This window comes from Silene latifolia, chromosome Y, assembly GCF_048544455.1.
Source record: "Silene latifolia isolate original U9 population chromosome Y, ASM4854445v1, whole genome shotgun sequence".
Taxonomy (NCBI): Eukaryota; Viridiplantae; Streptophyta; class Magnoliopsida; order Caryophyllales; family Caryophyllaceae; genus Silene; species Silene latifolia.
In genome coordinates this window covers 416,940,609-416,957,102 of record NC_133538.1, presented here as the reverse complement: position 1 = coordinate 416,957,102, position 16,494 = coordinate 416,940,609, and the positions used below count along the sequence as shown (strand labels likewise).

The 16,494-nt window shown below is 37.9% G+C and overlaps 1 protein-coding gene across 2 annotated transcripts; it reads right to left on the bottom strand.

The window, feature by feature from the left end:
• Nucleotides 1-1,525: 1,525 nt before the first annotated feature.
• Nucleotides 1,526-7,568, bottom strand: LOC141633120 (OVARIAN TUMOR DOMAIN-containing deubiquitinating enzyme 5-like). Of its 2 annotated transcripts, none has more exons than XM_074445601.1 (3): nt 7,448-7,568; nt 6,556-6,660; nt 1,526-2,868 (listed from the first exon to the last, which is right to left on the bottom strand). In XM_074445601.1, exons 1-3 carry the CDS (start codon nt 7,537-7,539, stop codon nt 1,986-1,988), a joined length of 1,080 nt encoding a protein of 359 aa, XP_074301702.1. In that variant the 5' UTR covers nt 7,540-7,568; the 3' UTR covers nt 1,526-1,985. The 2 variants fall into 2 exon arrangements, with proteins under 2 accessions (XP_074301702.1, XP_074301703.1); XM_074445602.1 differs by having other exon boundaries at nt 7,414-7,511.
• Nucleotides 7,569-16,494: the final 8,926 nt, after the last annotated feature.

Below are 16,494 nucleotides of genomic sequence, written 5' to 3'. Positions count from 1 at the left end.
TTAATAATATTAATAAAAACTATTAAGATCAAGATTTGCAAAATTGAAATGGGCTGAATTTAGTGGAAGCTCAGCTGAACTGAGTTGAGCCGAGCCGAGCTGAACAGAATGGAGCTGAGGTGAGTGAATCGAACAAAGTGAACAAATGGATGAATAGAGAATTTGAATCGAATAGAAATTTGGTTGAATAAGTTGAAGTCGGAAAAAAAACAGCCAAAAAAACAAAACCTAAATCCTGTAAACATATTGTGTTCTCCAATATAACTAAACTTAACTACAGAAAGGCCAAGAATAAGAAGGAAAACACGAAAGCATCGTCTGACCTTATCCTCATCCCCTACTAGCAATCTAGCATGCAAGTGATCTTTAATGTGTTGGAGGAGTTTCAGTTAATAAATCAAATGTAATTTTGAATCAGAGAGGCATTGTTCATCAATTGAAGCCTATTTGATCAAGGTTATAGTCATAATATTGGTAAAACCAGTAAGATTTTAACCATTCTCGAATTGTTGTGATCGGGTTCACATCTTCATGTCAAATGGGGGTTTCTTATATTGTTGCGAACTAGGAGTCGACCCATACAATTTTTTATTACGACTTCTCTAATAATTACGGTACTTCAATTTATTTCATCCTAAGGACCGGACCTCCTTTCCCCAAGCATGTCATGAAATAGGGAGTAATACAATTGTGCAAGTCATGAAAACCAAAGCAATATCAAAGTGATTGCATTCCATTCAGTGGATTAAATCAGGAAGCTGACATTGCACAATAGTGTTTCTCATTTCAAGGAACAGATGGCACAAAAAGAATGATGTAAGTGAGCAATTTGGTTGTACAAAAAGATTTCATAATCTTAAGTTATTCTTAGAAATAAAAATGTATGGTCCTCTCAAAATGCTGATATTTAGCAAGACCAGAAAATGACATTTTTGTTCTGCTTTTGGTAAGGGTATGGGTATGGGTATCTTGTGTGCATGAAGTGTTGCTCTTTACCATCTGATGAGTTTATCAAATCAAACATTTATCTTGCACAGACAGTACCACATCCATCTTTTCTTCCCAAAAATAAATACACACTCCATATATCATTCATCCCCCAAAAAATAGAAAAAGAATCAGTTTTAAGTAAAGGTTCATCAATGAAAACTGTGTACAAATACCTTTTGATGTTAAAATTGGACATAATGTATTCTTGTGTTAGTTCCAGTAGATCCAATGTTGAGCAGATTTCAGTTTGATTTTCATTCCATTATCTTAGTGCAAAACCACCTTAGAAGAGACTTCTATAATAAATTTTAGTAATATCTTGTAGAAAGCAAAGAAAATGTTCCTAAACAGATGGCCATCTTTACTTGGTGTATCCGAATCAAGAAATCGGATAAGAATTGGTTATACCGGCTTGACTTGAGCCATAGCGGCAGAAAAGGAAGATTGTAGGCAGATATATTGGAATTGTTTTACAAGCCACATAAGTCCATTAAATAGCAAATCATAAAGCCATGAAAACAAACAATTCAGTAACAATAAAGAACATATCATCATATTGAACAAAAGTGCCATTTGTATAACCGTGTATGGATATGAAAGTACATCACCGATTTTACTGAGCATAATATGCTCAGGTTTTACCACAAATAACATTATACCTCCAGTGGTACAATAGCATCATACAACCAAGTTATATCTTATCGAGCTTATGTGTAATTTTTTTGAGCTTTCTTAAAGTTAATTTTTTTTATGTTTAAGTGAGTAAGTTCAGAAATTTTATGGTATAACTCGACTTCTTTAAAACAAAACTCGAAAACTTTATTAGATAGCTCAGATTCTAGAGCATACAACTGGTTGTATGATCTATTAACTGAGGTTTTACCCATGAAATTTTGCTGGGTTAGAAATGTCGAAAATAAAACTAAATGATCAAAAACAGAGCATGATTACTTGGACAATAAGCTAAAAAAATACACTTTGCAGGCGTTGCTGACCTATTCCGCCGAATGTGGGACTACCGAATTGTAGTGCTCGCCGAGACCAAACGCATGTCTGTGGTACGATAGCAGGATGCTGGATTTAAATGAAAAACCTCCGTCATCAACCTTATATTCCTTCCCCATTTCAACATCCGGGAATGACCCTGAGAATATCATTATATGTCTCCTTAAGCAATGGGTCAAAGCCCCGAGCTCCAACTGCCCGCCCCAAGCTGCCGTCGATTCCACCTCTCTGCAATACTTCTCAAATCTGTCCATAAGAGAATCATTTGATTCCTCTTCAACTTCACTCTCAGATGAGAAAAATGGTAGAAACTCTGAAGCATTACTCCGCATATATGACGCCACCATCTCTCGAAGTCGTTGGAAATTATATGGCGAAGAACCGTCAGACAACTGGGCCAACTGATCCTCGACTGCCCGATAGAGGCAATGACCATCCGGTTTTACCTCAGAAATGGTCAACCCAAGCGGCTCTAGTTTTTTTTCCAATTTTTCACTCTCGATCATTCTGTCACTAATAGTGTTGTCTTGTTCCTCTTTTATCCTCTGCTCTCTAGCAGCTTCTTCCTGAGCTCGTTTCTCACGTCTCTTATTGCTTTTACTAGGCTTGAAACTTTCGGCCTGACTAGAAACAGATACTCCAGCTATTGCCTTAACAAGTGTGTCAAGGTTTCCTTTGTTATTTTCATTGCCGTTAGTAGTGTTATAACCCAGCGATGAAAGTTCCTGTGCATGTTTCTCTTTCAGCTTGGTGGACAGTTTGGCTATAGCCTCTTCTACTTGCTTCTTCTTTGCCTTCTGTTCTGCTTTGCTGCCTTTGGCTGCTGCCTTTTTCATCTCAGTTTCTTTGCTCTGTAATTGTGTAATTTCCTTCCTGAAGAATTTAATCATGGTAGGAAATCAAACAAAGAAACATACTAGAGTCTTGATTTGTTATCACTAAAACTCCAAACATGTATGAAATTGTTCCGTTGACCAACTAACGGGATGAGATGTCAAAATTAACTGCAAATACCTCTCTATATTTTAGTGCAAAATAATCTTTCCCGTTTCTCATGGTTTCTCCATGTTCTATGTTTTATACGCCGCAAAGGCAATGAAAAAAAAAGTCATCGTATAATAAGATATCATATATTCAGCTTCTTTTTCAATAAGCCTTCAACTGCAATAAACTGTCTTTAAGAGAAGACATTTATTTGCACACATAATAGCCATTATTTTGGTATTGGTAACAAAAACTTTGACTAAAAATGGACAAACAAACATGATGATTTTCACATTGCAAATGAAGCAAATTGAGTACCAGTCATATAGCCTTATGAATCTCACACTGTACATGCATACGATATTAGATGATGCTACATGCAGCAACTTAATATGACAAATGTCTAAGGATGCCAACAAATAATTATCTGACCACCTCCAACGTAACATGAATTTTCAGCTTGCTTGGAAAACCAAATAGGAGGGGAGGGGATTGGGAGGGAAGACCTGAAAGAAAGGCCGGGGAGAACAGGATAGAGTAATACAAAGGGTAGGAAAGGGACTAAGAGATTGGTGAGACATGGAACAAAGAGAAAGATAGAGGATGGATTAGTATAGAATATTCAGACTTAAAATTATTAAATGTATTACACATGTTGATTATAATCTTTCCAGTTCACAAGTAATTTGATCTTCACTAACAAATGCTGTTTAAGTAGCTTGTTTTTATCTTCGAGGCCAGTATAAAAAGAAGCTACTATATCTTCTGATTTAGTTAAAAAAAGATCATCCAAGTCTGAGGCTCATCGATGGACTAGCCGAAACGCCTTGGTGCGCCTCAAGTTCACCTTGCAAATAAGCTACAGTTAGCGAGGCGCACTAGTATGCAAGTTCAATATGTTTTTTTCTACTTCTTATTTTATGACCTTGTTGCCACATTATCTTTATTTTTACTCATTATACAAGCTAGCCCTCTTTTAGATCCAAAATTGGTATTGTTGCACAAAATTGTATTTCAAAAATGCAAATTTGATTGACAATATAGTGTGCTTCATGTCCACAAGACACGCACTTCGCCTGCCTTTTTAAACTACGGTTCTGCGTAAAATAATTTATCTTTAAATCCTATCTAGAATGTGGGAAGGACTAGAAGCACACACTACATACCAGATTACAAACAAAAGATTTTATGTTAAAACTTCATGACCCATGGACCATGGCGCCTCTCCAGTTAACTCCAAGGCAGGATTCATCTGTATTTTAACGAAATTTACGACTATGAGGGAGAAGATGGTTGGGATATAATATCTTATTTTTGAAAGATCAGTTGACTACAAAATCAGCTTCAAGTTTATTACCCTCATTCCTAAAAGTCCTTAAAACATTACTTAGTTTATGTTTCACTAACTATAGTGTTTCAATTATTAACATAAAAAAAATTAACTGAGCAAAAACGTGGGAAACAAGCTAAGAATCATGGCAAACTTGTAGAGACCGAACAAGCAATTTCGCAAAGGTCAGAATCAATGACACAATCAATCATACTGCTCAAGAAATAATTAAAAAAAAAAATTCTCAAAGTGCACAATTTTTCTAAACATTCCAGTGAGTAAGATGGACATCAGGCCAGTGTTATGCTAATAGGTGCGAATGAATCTAGAACACTGGATTATGGCTTCTATTTCCAGCCTAAAATAATCCTTTTACAAGTCATAGGTAGCTAATTCAAAGACCCAGAGAGGTCGATAACTATAAGCCCTTTATGGGTTAGTAGTTACCTCCCTCGTCATCCTCTTTATGCTACGACTATTACTTCCTTATTCAATTTCTATTTCATCCGCTACCTCCTCTATAGCATGTCCTAAAACTTAACTCCATTCTTATTGACTATGTATAGGTAAATCTAACTTCGACTACTGTGGGAGAGTGAAGTTGCATAGACAAGAGGTGTAAGATTTGTCAGGGTCCTCAGGGACGTAATATAATGCTCATATGCTGCTCCCTACAGCAGATAAGAGAATTTTTTTTAGCATGAGATGACTAATATAACGTCACCAAACTATTGACATAATATCGAGTTAAGGTCATGATAAGGACTTCAACTTTAACATTTTTTTCCATCAAGGACCTATACTTTAAAAAATTCCAGTTAAGGACTCCACCCTTAACTCCGTTAAACATCTTACTACTGAAAAAACAGATTAACATATTTGACATTAATTAACAAAAAAACACAAGAACAGTATTACGTTAGGCACAAATCAGTAGCTAGATTGATAACTCGGAATTTTTTTTGGAGGGTAGGATAACTCAGAATTTGGATAACTCTCAAAGAAGTGAAATAAATACAATTATATGAGTAGGCTTTTTTCTTGTTTTGCACCAATTATCCTAATATAAGTCGGTCACATCCGCCGAATGTATCACTCGTGTGGATGATGAATTGTTCAGACGGCATGCTAGAGTGGCATCCGGCGGCAAGCTCGCAGGAATAGGGGAGGGAGGTGCGGTAATACTCCAGATTGATTATATATTATTGTTCAACCAAATTTGGCCCATGATTAATGAAATTCAAAATAACGATGTCTGATTGCTATGGTGTATACTATAACAAATGTTCTGTGATGTATACGTGGTTGAGTCGGTCGTTGGATTGCCTTACAAGCCTTATTGTAATGTGATGTTGGGTTTAAAATGTTATGGGGAATTTGAGATGTAAATTTGCCATGATTGATTAGATGATTGGTGATTAAGGTTTCCAACTCCTACGTTGGGATTTCGAAGAATGGTGATCGATAAGTAAATCTTAACATGAATTAAGAGTTCAAATACGATATTGAATGACCTAGATTTGACCATGAAGCAAAATTGAAGGAATTAAAGGAGAAAATGAGAACCAAATAAACAGAGACCTAGCAATATTTTTTTGGTGAAGAAGAGATAATGAAAGTGAAAGAAATACATGACAGAAGGTGGTCATCGAATTTTGATGTTGGGTTAGGGTAGATGAAGAATACAGAATATCACATGTCAAATTAGTCAAGGAGTAATAGAATTAGGAAATAACTGTGTGCATGTTAGATGGCCCCACTTGTAGATTACAAATGTTGGAGATTGCCGTCTAAGTTAACGGAATTCTACTTATGAGTCCCTTAACTGTAAAGTTTGAACGTTTAGGTCCTTACCTAGAAAAAAATGTATAGTATAGGTCCTTATATTACCCTTTACTCACATAATATCCCTCATATACTAGACCTATTTCCAATCTCTGAATCACAACTCCATCACAGAGACCCTATTTTAGAAGCCTTCCACAAAAAGGCATATCAACAAGAAATCAAATTACAAACAATGGACTAGTTTAAAAGCACATAACAGACTAAAACAGCACGTTATTAACGAAATACCCATTATTAATAATCCACTAAACAGCAGAATTAATCAAATTGCAATACACAAAACTACAAAAGCCCCATTATTAAGAACCCACTCAAGGATATAACCCACTGAAAGATAGGTTTCATGCAGAATAATGATCATTATCAGCAAAGTAAAATAATTAAAAAATAGAGAATACCTGTGCCTAGTAAGCACTTCATCACGAGTTTCCGCCGTAGAAGGAGCACTCTCAACAATGTTTTCTACTATCTCCTTTCCATGGCTTTCTGCCATTCTTTCACACCTGAAACATAATAAATATGAACTTCTAAATCATATCCATGTAATTTGGATGGTCAAAACTCAAGCCCAACTGATTAAAATCTTAAAGAACTATTTGACATCTTCGAGTTTCATAATCAAGGCCAATAAAACAAATGTGAAATTTTGCAACAATAAAGTTCTAGAATATTAGTAGAAACATCAGAAGATGGTTGCCTAGTTCGTACTCCGCTACGATACAAAAATATAATACAAATACAGATACGCACTAGTAAACCCCTTTTTTCATTGTAGTACGAGACATTTTAGACCGAAAATCCCCATAGGTCATAATACGAATACGAAACATGTCGGAATCAGTTCATGATTCTCTGGGATTTGAGGGAATCCGAAAATCTGCAAACCTAGCATCAGAATTATTAGTCCAGAGGCCTGTATCGCTCGTCGGTGATTTAGCCGCTTAACAATACACAAATGCTCCAATTAATACTAAGCAACCTTATTCATAAATCGTAATAAATCGAACATTATAAAAAAATAAAACCCTAAAAACCCAGACAAATTTAAACCTGATATCCTCAAACAAATTATGAACGTATCATCTAAAAAACACAATTCTAAAACCCTAAAATCCCAGACGAATTTAGCTAAAAGTTGAACAAAAAACTAATTGAGCAGAAGAATATTCAGTGATAGATTTCCGCAATTAATTCCCAATATAATGAAAAATTTACAAATCAAAAAGTAAACATACTTTAATTTAAATAATGAATACATATATAGACGAAAATTAGAGAAGAAATGCATACACGAATTTGGTATTAAACTCTAGCTTTCGACTACAGTGAATGGGAGAGAGACCATCCATCAAACAGAAGCATCCACAAAACGAACGAGACATAAGTAAACCTGAAAAAAAATGGGTCGACCGGGCCGAGTTGGGACAAGATTGATTTTGGGTAATGTCATTTCGCTTTTTTTTTTTTTGGATATTCTCTCGTGTACCCCTCAACTTTTTCATTTTCTATGATATACCCTTTTTTTCATGCAAAAAAACTTTGACCGTCAATAACTCTTGGCTACAAGTTCAGAATACGATAAAAATTTTTTCCAAATTGGCTGTCTTTAAGAGGTCTTCCGTTTGAAAAAAAATTCACCGACATCTCAACTTGTAGTCGGGAATTATGGTCGGTCAAAGTTTATTCGTTAAAAAATGTCTGACCAACCATAACTATCGGCTACGAGTTCAAAAAGCGGTGAAATGTTTTTTCAAATTGAAGGCCTTGACGAGATAATTGGTTTGAAAAAAAAAATTACCGTTTTCTGAACTCGTAACAGAGAATTATTGTCGGTCAAAGTTTTTTTTGCAAAAAACGAGGGTACACCATAGAAAACGAAAAAGTTCGGGGGTACACGAGAGAATATCCCTTTTTTTTTCCCTTTTTTTTTGGGTGCGTAAGAGGGCTAAGGGGCTGTTTGGTTCAAAGTGTGGGAATGGAATGGATTGGGATGAGAATTCAGGGTGGAATGGAGTTAGAACCCCATACCTTTTAACACTTGTTTGGTTCAATTTTGTAATGGATTGTAATTCAATCAATAGACGGAATGTAACTGGTCATAGACAATGAACTCTACTATTCAATCATGCGAAAATAATTCAATCATGTGCATATTTCAATACGCAGTATTACTTATACAACAACACAATTTTTTAAGGCAATTGTCATACGAGTCGTCATACAATCCGTAAATATTGTTTAAAGCAATAGACACATGTATTATTGCAACGAATCATGTATACCTATGAACAATCACAAGCAAATTTTTTATAAAAGCAAAAAAAAATATTACTGAAAGTAGAAGATGAAGACTTACGTAGAGTAGAACAACAGCAATTTGGGTTTTTTTTTTCTTTCTTAATTTTAGGTTTTGTATCCAGGGGGATTGGATTTAGAAACTTGGGGGAGGAGTAGAGTATGAGATTCCAAGGGATTGAGGTGGATTGAGAAACCTTTGGGTTTCTAAATCCATTCCAAAAGTGATCAACCAAACACTTGAATCGGTGATATCCATTCCAATCCATTCCATACCCCCAAACCAAACACCCCCTAAGTGTCACGGTCCGAACTTTGAGTTGGGTCGTGAAGCACAGCCTTGTCTAAACTCACGACAAGAATGCTAGCGAGAGCGTCAAGCACTAGTGTTTGTCAAGTACTAGAGCATTCGTAATCGGTCTCGGTTTGCGAGTGTCGGGATCCTAGTCTCGATCATCAACGGTCGACAAATACATGCTTGTTAGTAAGTTATGAAGGCAAGAGTCGTTCATAAGAATGCAAGCAACAAGCAATAAGAAGCCAATTGGGTGGGAAGTAGATTGATTGACTAGTACTCCCCAAAAAGGGAAATTTGATATTACAAGCCTGGTAGCAGGAAACATTTAATGTGCAGAATAGCGATACGTTTTCTAAACGCCTAAAAACGTATCTTAAACTAAAAAGCTAGCTCCAAGATTCGACACGCAGGAAGTAATCTTGGAGTACTACATGACTATAAAAACAGAAAAGAAAATACATAAATAGAAACATAAAATCTAAGGGCTTGAAGTAGAACGGATCACGCGCGCAATTTTTAGGGATTGGCGGCTCGTTACACTCTCCCCCACCTAATTTGTTGCCGCACTCGGCAACGCTGGAAGTCTTCAAGGCTGGTTCAGTCGGCTGATGCTACTGGAAGTTGGTTGGAACGAATGTTTGCACGCTTGCTTTTATTGCGGGTAGGATCTGCTGGATCTGGATGGTACGGCTTCAAGCAACTCACATGGAACTGTAACACCCCCTCATACCAAGGTACCTTACCAAGGACTACCCTAACATGAAAGACTGTTACCATCTCGGTTTTCCGAGGTTAGTATATCAAAGTTACAATTTCCAAACAACATTTATTGAAGTATAAAGAGTTAGCGAATATATTATCTCAAATCAACTCAAACTAAAAGTGTAAGAACTTCAATACAACTGAAATCATTGACGGCTAAACTCGTAACGGCGGAAACTAGACTCGAAGTGATGTCTCCCCATGTCTGTCCCATAACTAAACATCTCCATTACCTGTCATATCTGCTCACCATCCCCGAATGGATCACCGCAGGTTTTACAAAACAACAACACGGGGTCAATTACCGCATAATTCAAATAAGACAAACAAATAATGTAACCGGCTGATCATCCTCCATCCCCGGTCTCCCAATTTCACACATTAACCGACTACACACCGAAGTGTGTAGCCCTGCCAGATTGCCCATCGCAAAGGTAATCTCGCCGCCAGTGGGTGACCGCAGCCCATCCCCACCTAGTCCAGCTCATCAACGAGCGACTAACAATCCCTGTCCCTTAATGTGCACATCCCCTCCCGTGACGGGTTCCACGGAGGGCGAACTAGGGTGTGAAGCCACTCCCTCAAGTGACTCCACCATAATCACACATACCACAGCATCAGAGCTGTCACAACACCACTTCCGTCACAACACAACCACATCACCACCGTCACCACAACACCAACACTCCGATGATCAGCAGATAACAATCATACACAATACAACAAATATCTCAATTCAATTACACAAGAACTGGGTAGGGAAACCCTACCTTTTCGCAATCCGCTTACGCTGCAATCAACCATACAAATGCATAACAATTACCACATCGTCACCTACAACAACAATCATATAGTTCCAATCACTAACTGCAAAACCCCATTTCTCCCAATTCATGAATAAAGACAAACCCTATAATTAATCATCAACAACATAGGGATAAAGACTTACCGGCGAAAGAAACAAAGGATGAATGCACTTGCTAAGATCACACACACACACAAGGGGAGATTTAGAGAGGATTAGAGCGTCGTTTGAGTGATTAGGTTTTATGAAATGTAATAGGAAACTGTTTTGTGTTTATAAATAACTCTAATCCTTTCTAAATCAATCGCGGAAAAAATATAACCCGTCAGACCGGATACTCGGTCGAGTAAAATGTATACTCGGCCGAGTATCCTCTACTCGGTCGAATATTCACCATACTCGGCCGACTATTCCTCGGCAGAACCGAAACAAACTACACTCTTGGCACTACTCGGCCGAGTAGGCTCTACTCGGTCGAGTACTTAGCTTATAAAATCCGTAGTATTACAGTCTTCCCTCCTTAAAAAGAAATTTGTCCCCGAAGTTCCAACCCAACCTATAAAACATGGACACTTAACACTAACTCCACAAACCACTCTTCCTTCCACAACATGGCTCATGATATCGTCTCAACTATAGCATAGGCTCCCAATACTGACTCCATAACATTACCAAGTAACCACAATATAATGTTGCCAACCTTGTCTTACTTCCATAACACTCAATAGCACTCAATCCACAAAAGAAGATCAACCATCAAAACGGAATGTTACATTCTACCATCCTTAAAACGAACTTCGTCCTCGAAGTTTACTCAAACACATAAATATCATCTTCCAACTGTCAAAACTATCGGACTCATAATCATCATCATTCAACTGTCAACACTATTGAAATATTCTCTCATTCCTAAACATCGAACTACTACAAGCACGGTCATGACCTTTAATAAAAATCAAAACAAATATCTGTCCTTTATGCTACACCAACACTCTACTTCCAATTATAGTACCATATGCACAACCATCAAAATCTCTTTTATCGCATCCTACTCCTCTTAAGATAAATGTTACGTCCTCGTAACTCACTAATACTAAATCCTAGCTATATCTTCTCATTATCCCCATCACCACCGCATGTCAAAGATAACCACTTATAATCTGAATAGTCGCCAAGCATATATCTTAGGCTCTCTTACTTAAACAACTCTCATCCTTCAATTCACTCGTCACACCCCCTAACCTATACCTCAAAATCTTTAACTTAACCCAAAACTTCAACTCTTCCACATTACCGCAACATGACACACCTCACCATATAAACTATATAAAACTTATATCACCAAAAGCATAACTCACACTCCACACTTGTTACGTACACTCACACTAGATCCTCAAGTTCTTTTCTTTCATTACCGCAAAACTCATACATAACTTAACATGACACCAATTCCCAATATCCTGCACTTACTATCTCAACAAAATATTATGAACCACCGCCGCTTTTTCGGATCATTACAACACATATTCCACGAATCACTTGCCATGACTATGACTACCGATGCCTCATCTTAAAATAAGATCAAAATTATCAGAATAACTTCTCACAACCGTGTCCCATCATGAGAATATCACTATACCATGACAACAACGAAAACATATACAACTCTCTTTCATATCCTACTCTACTCTCATTCCCAAACTGAAACTGGTAAGAAACATCAACAAACAAAACAACAGTCTACATGTTCAACCAAAACTCACAAGGAACAGCAGCAAATAAAACAACAATCTATGTTTAACTGGTATGCACTTTCGAAACTCGTATCATAATCACCTCACCTACTCCACCACAACCGGTGACGGCATCGCAACACCGCCACCAACAAACCGCAGACCGCAGTCTGCGAAAATACCCGCATCACAATACTAAGTACCGTGCGGGATCACCACCCGAGGCACCACAACCACACCGATAGACATCACAACATACACAATCCCATAAACACACTCAATATAACATCTCGGACAAGAAAAACTTACTCAAGATCGCTTTACAGATCACAACACCATATATCATACGGAATAAATAGACAAGAATCTCATGCATACCATCCATACTTTTTCATGGAATAAACATATATCATGAATACACATGCAAGTATAACCAGTCTTGTCAGACCACCCAAACTATGACTTTTGATCATCATTCCATTAAGTTACCGTATCCAACATATCTTACAGAACATTCAGATACCAACATTATAACTATCACACCATACCGCTTCTCGTGAGGTCACAACCTCACACAAACATTTATATATTTCTTAGACCCATAATCACATCCAACTAGTCAATCCTGATCACGTAAGTTACCACTTGATAATGAATATCTCTTATCCAGACTTAACTCAGGTGCCCTTCCTAACATATCTTCTCTTACACACAATTATCACCCCTCCGGCAAATGTAGCCATAACATCAGTACCCAACTTCCAGCGAACACCTCGTATATCCACATCTTATACTTCCTCACAACCAAACATACTAACCACCTCCACAAAATCAACCTCATTAGAACAACTAACTTCCCTAAAGTAACATCACCCTCAGCCACTAGTGACACTACTATGACACCAACATCCTTCATGTGACTACTCTCTTACTATCACTTCTTAATATAACAATCTGTTTCCTCTCTTTGGTTATCATCCCAAATACGAACATCCAATCCATCAACAAAACATACCTCAACATTATTCCCAATTCTATCCTTTATCATATCGCTACCTAACTCCCCACCAAAATCTCAGATCTTGCAACACTCCACAAGCTTCTAATTCCCTTAATACCTCGAAACTCACGGCTAACACGTCGTCCTGCTCTTCTATATAACCATTAACTCACACCCTCTAGTGAGGATATCGTACATTTCATAATTTCCTACCTTCATGCTCCTTAGCTCCGGTCAACGTTCTCTCAACTTACTTCCATCCCTCTTTCCCTCCTTTTACTCAATAATGTCAATTAATAAGTCATCTCCTTTCTCTTTCTACCTAACCCTTTAGTCATTAGTTTATTTTCCATAGCTCTACAACTCTAATTCCATTAGTTCATATCAATATCTTATCATTCTTCGTATCTTTTATCATCTCTCATCTTGCTTCATACTCACCTTTATCACCATCAAGTCCACGCACTAACAGTTACTCTTCAATTAGTCGTATCTCCCTTTCGCATCTCTAGAAACCAAAATTCACTTCATACCGTTTGTCCAAAGAATTACACACTAGGCTCACCCCTTGATATTCCAACTTCCCAAACTTAGCCACTTTCTACAAATCCACATCGCGACATAACTTCCTTTAAGTTCACTATATACCTCTCTTTCCTATCTTCTTACAAAAACCTTCCATTACATATATCCTTAAGCAACTCTATCCTAGCTGTCTTCCTCCATAAATCCTTACACATCCAAATATGCCACTATTCGTATCCCTTATCTCAGTCTTTCATTCTCATGCTTCTTTACACTTACATCACCCTTGCCCATATACACTTACTTTTATACTACTCAACACACGACTATATCACTCATCATATCTCACAAAACATGCTCTTTACCTCGATTAGCTCATCATTCTTCCCTTTTCTTTTTCCACTATCCTTCACAACCACATTAACACATGTCTTCCTTACCCAACACATGTCCCTCATAAGCCGTCATTCTCCATGTCATAACTTCCGGTAACTTACGTATCAAGACCGTCTCACATATAAAAGAATGCGTTAAGACTCAAAACATACATGTGTATATACCCTACGACTCAAAACAATGTAAAAACATAGCCACCGGCTCAAAACAAAAGTAAGAACATAGCCACCGACTCAAAACAAAAGTAAGAACATAGCCACCGACTCAAAGTGGCCGCCCAATGAGGTACTCGGTCGAGTACATAACATACTAGGTCGAGTACAAGGTACTCGGTCGAGTAACTATATTACTCGGTCGAGTTTTCGACTCCAGAAGCAAACTCAATTGTCGCATAAGGATTACTCGGTCGAGTATTGGGAATACTCGGCCGAGTAGACCTTACTCGGTCGAGTATGAGACTACTCGGCCGAGTTCACGACTCCAGACGCTAAACAAAATTATCACAGAGAGATTACTCGGCCGAATATGGAATACTTGGTCGAGTATAAAAGATTCTCGGCCGAGTAGGGACTACTCGGTCGAGTATCGTCGCAGTTCTCAGCACCGACCAGTTTTCGTAAAACAGTCATATCTCACTCGTTACTTGGTCATTTTGGGCGTGTGACCTATCGTTAGAATCATAAGAGGACAAGTTATCACCTCAACTTGGAATCACAGCAATATCATTTCCAGAGCTCGACTTATGACAGTTTTAAGACAATCCTTCCCTAATCGTTCTTTATACAAATCAAGTTTCCTAAGCCAAAACAACTTGAACATACATAAGGCAACAATAATAATTCAATACCTCTAAAAACCAGTACATAGTTGAACATTTATCATACTCACATTAAAATTAAATACGACATTTACATATATAGACGCATGACCTTAATCACATGCTTCTACCAACAATCAAGCATTAAAATCATCATGTTCATATGCACATGTACCACTACCATACTTCATGCTCAACATTGTATTAAACAGATAACATGATCACATTATTCATAATCAATATCAATCAGATACAAATTAACAATTCACCTTTCATATTTTACCATGTTCCAACACTTAACATGCCAACATATTCCTTCTCAAAGTTTAACATGAAAAATCCTCGATGCATCTTTCAACAACTATCCCATTCCACTTCTTTCATCATTTCATCCAACCACGCACAAGGTTCAAACTATAGATATCACACTTACAGAACTCAAGCATACAACAATTTTCCCCCCCATGTGACCGGCTTGAGATCGTAAGGGCCTTAATGCGACTTCGGGACGTCTCCCAAGTCCTTGCGGTAGCTCCAAACAACTCTCCCCGGGTTCATTTTATTTATACTCCCTAAGTTCATTGGGTTCATTTGTTTTAGGTGCCGGAATCGTCGGCTCTGATACCACTTTGTAACACCTCCTCATACCAAGGTACCTTACCAAGGACTACCCTAACATGAAAGGCTGTTACCATCTCGGTTTCTCGAGGTTAGTATATCAAAGTTACAATTTCCAAACAACATTTATTAAAGTATAAAGAGTTAGCGAATACATTATCTCAAATCAACTCAAACTAAAAGTGTAAGAACTTCAATACAACTGAAATCATTGACGGCTAAACTCGTAACGGCGGAAACTAGACTCGAAGTGATGTCTCCCATGTCCTGTCCCATAACTAAACATCTGCATTACCTGTCATATCTGCTCACCATCCCCGAATGGATCACCGCAGGTTTTACAAAACAACAACACGGGGCCAGTTACCGCATAATTCAAATAAAATAAACAAATAATGTAACCGGCTGATCATCCTCCATCCCCGGTCTCCCAATTTCACACATTAACCGACTACACACCGAAGTGTGTAGCCCTGCCAGATTACCCATCGCAACAGGTAATCCTCGCCGCCAGTGGGTGACCGCAGCCCATCCCCACCTAGTCCAGCTCATCAACGAGCGACTAACAATCCCTGTCGCTTAATGTGCACATCCCCTCCCGTGACGGGTTCCACGGAGGGCGAACTAGGGTGTGAAGCCACTCCCGCAAGTGACTCCACCACAATCACACATACCACAGCATCACAGTTGTCACAACACCACTTCCGTCACAACACAACCACATCACCACCGTCACCACAACACCAACACTCCGATGATCAGCAGACAACAATCATACACAATACAACAAATATCTCAATTCAATTACACAAGAACTGAGTAGGGAAACCCTACCTTTTCGCAATCCGCTTACGCTGCAATCAACCATACAAATGCATAACAATTACCACATCGTCACCTACAATAACAATCATATAGTTCCAATCACTAACTGCAAAACCCCATTTCCCCCAATTCATGAATAAAGACAAACCCTATAATTAATCATCAACAACATAGGGATAAAGACTTACCGACGAAAGAAACAAAGGATGAATGCACTTGCTATGATCACACACACACACACACACAAGGGGAGATTTAGAGAG

Excerpts from the sequence above, each read along its gene's own strand:
- LOC141633120 (XM_074445601.1), bottom strand. The coding sequence starts at position 7,539 with ATGTCTCGTTCGTTTTGTGGATGCTTCTGTTTGATGGATGGTCTCTCT. Across the intron at positions 6,661-7,447 it reads GAGTTTAATACCAAATTCGT|GTGTGAAAGAATGGCAGAAA; the intron begins GTATGCATTTCT and ends ATTATGTTTCAG. Across the intron at positions 2,869-6,555 it reads GAAGTGCTTACTAGGCACAG|GAAGGAAATTACACAATTAC; the intron begins GTATTCTCTATT and ends TAAATTCTTCAG.